This window comes from Bacillus rossius, chromosome 8 (genome assembly GCF_032445375.1).
Source record: "Bacillus rossius redtenbacheri isolate Brsri chromosome 8, Brsri_v3, whole genome shotgun sequence".
NCBI lineage: Eukaryota > Metazoa > Arthropoda > Insecta > Phasmatodea > Bacillidae > Bacillus > Bacillus rossius.
In genome coordinates, this window is record NC_086336.1 from 20838043 (window position 1) to 20845584 (window position 7542).

Consider the following 7542-nt stretch of genomic DNA (forward strand, 5'->3'; position numbering starts at 1 on the left):
AGTTTAGAGGCATTATGAGGGGCAGAAAGACGAAGCCCTGGCACAATTTCCACCATAACAAGACCTCAGAAAAACTCTAGATGGAAAATAATATACTTTTAAAATTTTCAAAATTTAGGGGCATTGTCCCTCCTTACCCGGGAAAATTTTACACCATAACTTGACCATTTGGATGGAAAATACTCCAAATTGAAAAAAGCATAGAGTTTACAAATTTCAGAAATTTTGGGTTTTTAACCCCTCCCCCTTCTAGTGTAACAGTCGACCCTGGGGTAAATTCTCACCATGCCTTGAGCTCATGGGTACACAAAAAGCCTGGTTATTAACTATAGCTCTAAATTAATGGTTTTTAGACCCTCTGATCCCAATAAAAATATTTTATTATCAGAGATTCTTTATACGTATGCAAAATTTCAACACATTCCGACTTCGGAAAGTGGTTTACAATTAAATGGAAAGATTTTATTACATAGTCCATTCATATATGCACGTAAAGCTAATAAAAGCGTGGTAATAATAGGACAATTCTTGCGAACTTTATATATATTTTTTAATTTAACAAAACTCCCTAGTGGATCCTGCCAGTAGTCATATGCTTGTCTCAAAAATTAAGCCATGCCATGTCTTAGCACGCGCCATGGTAATCGGTACAAATACACTACCCGGTATCGGATATAAGAAAATTGCTAATCCTGGAGAACCTGGTAAGGGTAATGGGACAAACTATTTAAATTATTGCCTTGTCATCATCCTTGATACGTGTGCAAAGTTTCAAATTAATGCGACGTTTTGAAAGAGGTGAAAATCATGTTCAAAGATACATACAGGCGAAGCTAATAAAAGCGTATTAAAAATAAGGGTTCTTGGCTATTAAATATATGTACCTAATCACCGACTGGATGTGGATGGCCACCGACTGGTTGTGTTAGCTTGACCAAGCGGTTGTTTGGGTAGGTCATCTAACTGCGCATGCCTTGTTGCTAACTGGACGCGCCTGGTTAATCGACTGTAATGTAGTATTAGCCTGTAAACACATGTAATGGCATGTTATAGTCATGCTTTCCCTTCTGATAAGACTACATAAAACGAGTAACACTAAATACTTTAGTAATTTGTTTGTTTGTACTTGCAGAAATTTCATAATAATATTTATTTGTAATCTTGATGATTATTTTCTTAAACCTATTACTTTAATGGTAATGTTAATTAAATTACCTTTTTCATCGTCAGGGTTCGAACTGAGGACACGAACAAGTATTACGAATTATGAAGATGGTGGTCAATATGTCATCATTGGCTTACTGGAGGCTGTTAGACTATGACTTTAAGTCACTTTCAGGATTTTTCAACGTGATGTTTTAGTAAGTGACTTTTTCTAAAAATTCTTTTCGTTGAACTGTCCAGGGATCGTACCGAGGACTGTCTAAATACTGATTTCCAAAATGGTGGCCAAGACAGCCGACAATATGGTGGACTCCTCCACGGTAATAAATACTACTGTACTCTAGCGGATTAAAATTAAACTACTAAGGTTGCAATGCGATTTTTTTTTATTTTTTTTCCTAGCCTAAGTTATTCTAAGTGTGGAAGGGGAGGGTACAGGTTAGGGGAGCACCTAAGTGTGTCTCAGGCCGAAGCCTATACACTCTACCATGGGGATTTTTAACCATGCAGGACAAGGGTGCGTGCATCATGTGCTAATTGGGGTTTACTAGCCAGACACTCTAGCACATTATGTTTTTACAACGTGACACTAGCGCTCCTTGTATCAATTTCTGAAAACCAGATGGCGGCCCAGAAATCATAGGCAACATATTGGCAGTTGGTAGATGAAGAATTTAAGCCTCTTTGAGGATTCCTTCACCATATATTATTAAATAGAATTTTTTTTACCTAAAATTACTATTTTTGGTTCGAGCAAAGATCAAATCATGGACAGTATTTAATTTAATAAATCAGTAAAGTAAGAAGCGAATTTTTTGATAAATGTTGGATTTTATCCTAATTTCTAATTTAATAATTACCGATTTTTGAAATAGTGGATTTCAAGATGGGGGGTGTGGTGTAATACTAGCTGCCGCTGTCTTCAGTAGAGGAAGGATCGGTCTCCATTTTTTTATCGAATGACCTCGCTGGGTTCGAACCGAAGACACCGAACTTCATTACTTAGGTGCATTTTTAAATTAAAATCTTATTAATTAATTTTTTGTTCTTAAAATTTTTCTTCTTTTTTGGATGAATATTACATTATTTCAAGATAGCGTATGAGTCATTTAAATTAAAAATGGTGGAAATTCTAGAATCCAAGATTACGCATGTGACTTAAGAAAGACTTATTATTTAAATTTATTTAAATTGTATTTACGATTTTTTAAATATTTTTATTTTTAAATTACATGTTTACTCTCACCGGGAATAAAAAAAGGCCCGTGTTGGTTTGAGCAACCAAGCATTTGAAGAAAACAATTTTGTTTTATTTTTGGGTATTTTTCGAAGCTTTGGGTGAATAATTAAAGAATTTCCAGTTTACCATCAAAATCAATGTTATGCCCTCAGCGGTTTATGGCGTCTTGTCCAGTAGGAATTTACGCTACTATGAGGAATTTTCGTATTTTCTATGGTAAAAGAAAGTCTTTTGAGGCAATGCGAATTTTGTATTTTTTATATATGTTGTGTTAAATAATGGGACATTTTTCCTTACATTTTTCCCCCACGAATAGGGATTTTTTTTAGGACTTTTAAGGAATTTCGTTAAATTTTTGAGAAATTTTGAGGAAATTTGACACCAAGATGGGTGCCGTGACGTAATAAGAGACCTACATACAATCAAGTAGAAGAAGATATTATTTCCTAAGCATATTTCAAGGCTTTTAATTTGAAATTATAGTTTCTTTTCTATTCGAACATTACAACATGCAAGCAATTATGTATTAGGGGTCTTTAAAAATAAGTGTAAATAAAATAAATTTGGTTTGAATGTTCATAAAATATGTATGATTGTTTGTGTAAATAAATGTGATCTTTCAATCTAATTAAACTCTATAATGTAATATAAAAATTGTACAGTATCGCTTTCAGTAATTTTGTGTTGGCTCTGAAGAGCATGGTTTACCATTCAACGAAACTAATTAGGAACTAGACGAAATTGCTAGCTAGCCACTTTGTGGGAAAGGAGTTGAAAATTCCTGAGTTATTTCAATTTTTTTTTGAAGAGCATAACTGCTAAATCATTAGTCATTGCATTACACATGTAGTATTACAATTTCATACTTGTAATTTTCTTTCTCCTTGGTAGTTATATAAAGACTTTAAAATTAAATTAATATTTAGGGAGTGATTTTCGTTCAACATTTTTATTTATTTATATATACTTATTCTGTAGTCCTCCTAAGTGTCTTCGTGTGTACATACTGTTAGTAGAAATATATTTTTATGGTTGTGGTGATTATTGTTAATGAGTAAAAAAGATCCAAACTTGAGCTTGATTGTTACACTTCTGTAAAACTGTTTACATCGGGATTATTTTTATAGTAGTTGTACTGTTGTTATGTGAATGTTTGGACTAATGACCAAAGATATTTACTTATACTTTTGAAATCAAAATGTAAGGTTGGTGGCAGTGGCTGTGGTGCAGTTGCTTGAGAGCCCTCAGAAGAGAAGACACGCAGCCACTACTCGTGATGTCATCAAGCGAGGACGACTCGAGCGACGACGAAATGGTTGAGTGGGATGTGCGAAGCATGCAGAGTTCTACTTTCTCCAGGACTACACAGTATGTAAGACACCCGATTGTTGGTCCTTGACATTGGCTTTTTAATTTTACTTGTCATACAGTGGCATGGGAACGTAAGGGGTACGATGGTACAATTTACCCATTTCAATTTCTAGAGAGGGGCACAAAGAATAATTTTCACCACCCTAAAATTGAATTATCACATACACTAGTTATTGCATTAATTATACTAGTGGAATAGTTGATATTGTGAAAATAGGCATATGCAAAACATGCCGATGGAAAATCTTGACTCACTAAAACTATAAATGGAGATTTAAAATTGGACGAAAAATAGATGAGATAAATTGTCATATTATAATTTACAGTGAAACCTCATAAGTAGAAACATACTTCATTCAAAACTTTTATTAATACAAATTGTGTTCATAGTTCTTAGAAATTGCATATGAATTATAGTGAAAATAATTTGTTTAGTACAAAACAAACTTAAGGTTAATATTTAATCCAAAATTCAAAAATTTTTCAAGTATAAAAAAATAAATATAGTAAATAATGGTTAAAACCAGTATCCCATAATAATATAAAGACACAAAAATACTAAATAATAATACTAAAATAATACTGATACAATTGCTTTGGTTATAAATTTATGCATAAAAATGTATTTACAATCCCTAAAAAGTACATTTTATGGTGTATAAAATTTTGTGAAAGTTTTCTTTGTTCATATAATATTTTTAGATGTGTTTAGTAAATAATGAGAACAATTATTTTATCTTTATTGAAATTAGATTTAGAAATTATGTATAAAATAATGATCTAAGATTTAAAAGATTCTGTTAATGCAAACCTCGTTATTGCGAAGTGACAAAATAATGATCCCTTCAGTTTTGTATTACTGATGTTTGACTGAATAGATTTAGATTATTTTACACTTAGCAAATACTTTGTTTACATATTGTATTACAGTTTGACATTCAGCAGCATCCAACACAATAAACTTATAACTCTCTGGATGGTAATTCTGGACAAAATTAATTGAACAGGCTTTTTTAGGAAATGAATAGTTCTTGCCGTAACAATCCGTTTCAGCTGAAGCTCAGCTAGCTCTCTTTTGGTTTGAAGAGGGTTTATCCCTTACTGATCCATCATTTGATCATACGTTTGTTGCTGCTCTGCCCACGAATAATTTTAGGATGGTTAAAGTGAAACATGTATTTATGCAAGCATTTCAAATACTCCTGTGGTAGCAAATTCTTTCAAATACCTGATTGAAGAGAATACTTCTGTTGCATCTGAAGCTTATCACAATAATACACAATATTTTAAATATTAAAAAGATTAATATAATATGTCATGGTTAGTTTCACATTATTGTCATAATCTTTCATTTATGAAAAAAAAAACATTCACTTATGTTATTTTTAAAAATCTTTTGTTTACGAAAAATAGAGTGTTTATTTGACAACGATTTAAAAGTGTAAACCAATTATAGGTAAGGAAAATGTATCAAATTACTTATATAAAACAAAAATACAAGCCGTGTGGGGCTACACAGATCATTAAAAAATAAAGAACAAATGTTTCAACTCTGTTCTTGGCAACCACATAAAGAAATTGGATACTTTGGTACTTATGATTTTTGATAAGGAATTTTATAAATATGTTCACAGACTTGGTAAAATCAATTAAAAACTTTTTAAATTACATTAACTCTGCTTTTATATTTTTAGTTGTTACTACCCGGATTAGATTGCTGCGCAATTCAGTCATGACATTTTAGAAGCATCGCAATAACACAATTTACGCCTATACCAGTTACTATATATATGATGAACTCGTTGTACTGCGTTCGTAACAATATATATTGTTACGAACGCAGGACTACGACACGCACCTGGTTCGGAGCTGGCTGGCGGCCCTGCACGGCCACAAGAGTCACGCACCTTTTTACGTGCCGTACACTGACGTAAGGCAATCCACGCATGCCTGGCCGGATTACAAGGGCGTTGGGTCGGCCCGCGATGACGCGACTCGTCACAATCGCTATCGTCGGTTCGAGAAGGGCACCACTGAGGTACTTAAACAGCGACGCCAGCCTCCGCTGCGGTTCCGAGTGGATTCCGAGCGAAGGAAAGTGCGACATCAGCGAAGAGGGTGAGAGTCTCCCCCTCTCCCCCCTTGAGAGTTGTGTGACTTGGAGTCCGACTGTATCGTGAGACAGTGTGTGTGTGTACAGGCGCGCAGTAAGGGGGGAACCACTGTTGAGCCTAGCTCCAGTGTGGAGTGCAACCGGTGGAACTTGACATACATTGAGTGACTTGAGAATAAACCTTTTTAAGTGCCAGTGATTTGTGATCGGACATTTTTAAAAACAATTATTTATTATTAATGTAAGTATAATTAATCAATCCGTGTAATAAAACTTTATTAGGCTTTCCCTTATGAACTCAGTTATAATCACATAAATATGAACACTATATATATAAAAAATTAATTATGAGAGAAACAATGACTTTTCCTTTAAATTTATTGGCAACAAGACTCTAAATGACTACTTGAACTGAGAAATTAGCATACATTGGTATCAAAAAATGTTTAAGTAATTGAGTTTCGCTCATATCTCGTGTACTATTTTACTGAAAAATATAAGATTGATTATTTTTGTGATTAGAGTGAATTATCGATATTTTAATTTATCTTTCAATTGTATTATTCAGATGTGTAGTTTCACTTTTAACAGGTGAGGTGGCCATAATCCAATGTTTTATTAACTGCATCAATAGATTAATTCAGCTTATAAAGTACTTGTAAATTTGTAGAGTAATAGTATTTTATTATTTTTCAGGGACCATTCGGGAAAAAGCTCATGTTAAGTTCACAGATTGTAACACCACAAGAACATCATCTGTGAGAATTTGAAGTTGTAAATCAAGACCATTTTTATTATCAAACAATGTGAATGTATGTTCTTTAATGACATTTTTCATACATGGGCACATGTCATACAAACGCAGAATAAACTGGAATTTATGTTGCTTTACTGAAGACATAAGTGAGAAAAGTGTTCCTGCAGACAGAGAAAATATGAAAAATAAGGAAAACTAAGGAAATTTAAATGATGATCAAAAACTTCGAAAATACAAGGAAATTAACATAAAAATCTTAATAGTAGTATATAATAGTTCCTCTTGCGCTAAGCTTCAGGCTGAGGAACTGGAGCCGATGTTCGTCATCTTAGACTAGGACATCACGGTGGCCATCTTGGATGAACTTAACCTTGACCTTTGTCCTTGACCTTTACCTGAAATATTAGCCAAAATTTTCTCAAAATTCGCCAAATTTTCCGGTTCTTTTTTTTTTTAACTTCGCCAAATATCTCAAAATATCTTTAAAACATTTCGAAAGAAAAATTCCAGTTTCAAGGGAAATTTTCACATTTTAGTCCTTAAAAATGCCAGTGGCAAAGAGGCTTGAAGTCTGCATATAGAATGGCCATGGTCGCTATTTCCAATTATGATAGCACCATTGCAATTTTCGTTACGACTGCCATCTTTAAAATCCATATTTTTTATGCTAAAAAATCAGGAAAAATTTTGAAATAATCAAAAAATTAATTAAATAATTTTTTTATTAAAAACTTTCCACCATTTTGGATTGTGACATCATGGCTGCTATCTTGAAAATTCGTATTTTTATTGCTAAGAAATCAGGAAAAAAAATAAAAATTAATAAAAACCAAGCAATAAAAATTAAAAAGAAAATTTTAATTTAAACAACGCATCTACGTCACAGAGTCTTCCGTT

General features: G+C 33.0%; 1 protein-coding gene across 6 annotated transcripts in view; it reads left to right on the forward strand.

Annotated features, from left to right (window-relative positions):
• The window catches only part of LOC134535576 (uncharacterized), a 70504-nt gene extending 63725 nt beyond the window's left edge, over window positions 1-6779 (forward strand). For 3 of the 6 annotated variants that reach the window (XR_010075649.1, XR_010075645.1, XR_010075648.1), the window contains 2 exons: window positions 3610-3772; window positions 6585-6779. Coding sequence is in view for 1 of the 6 variants with exons in the window: in XM_063374775.1 (XP_063230845.1) it covers window positions 3610-3772; window positions 5619-5709 (254 nt within the window). In the remaining 5 variants the exon portion in view is untranslated. Of the gene's footprint in view, window positions 1-3609; window positions 3777-5618; window positions 6148-6584 lie in introns of those variants that run through there. The other 3 variants (XR_010075646.1, XR_010075647.1, XM_063374775.1) reach the window with 3 other exon arrangements.
• The last annotated feature ends 763 nt before the right edge of the window (window positions 6780-7542 follow it).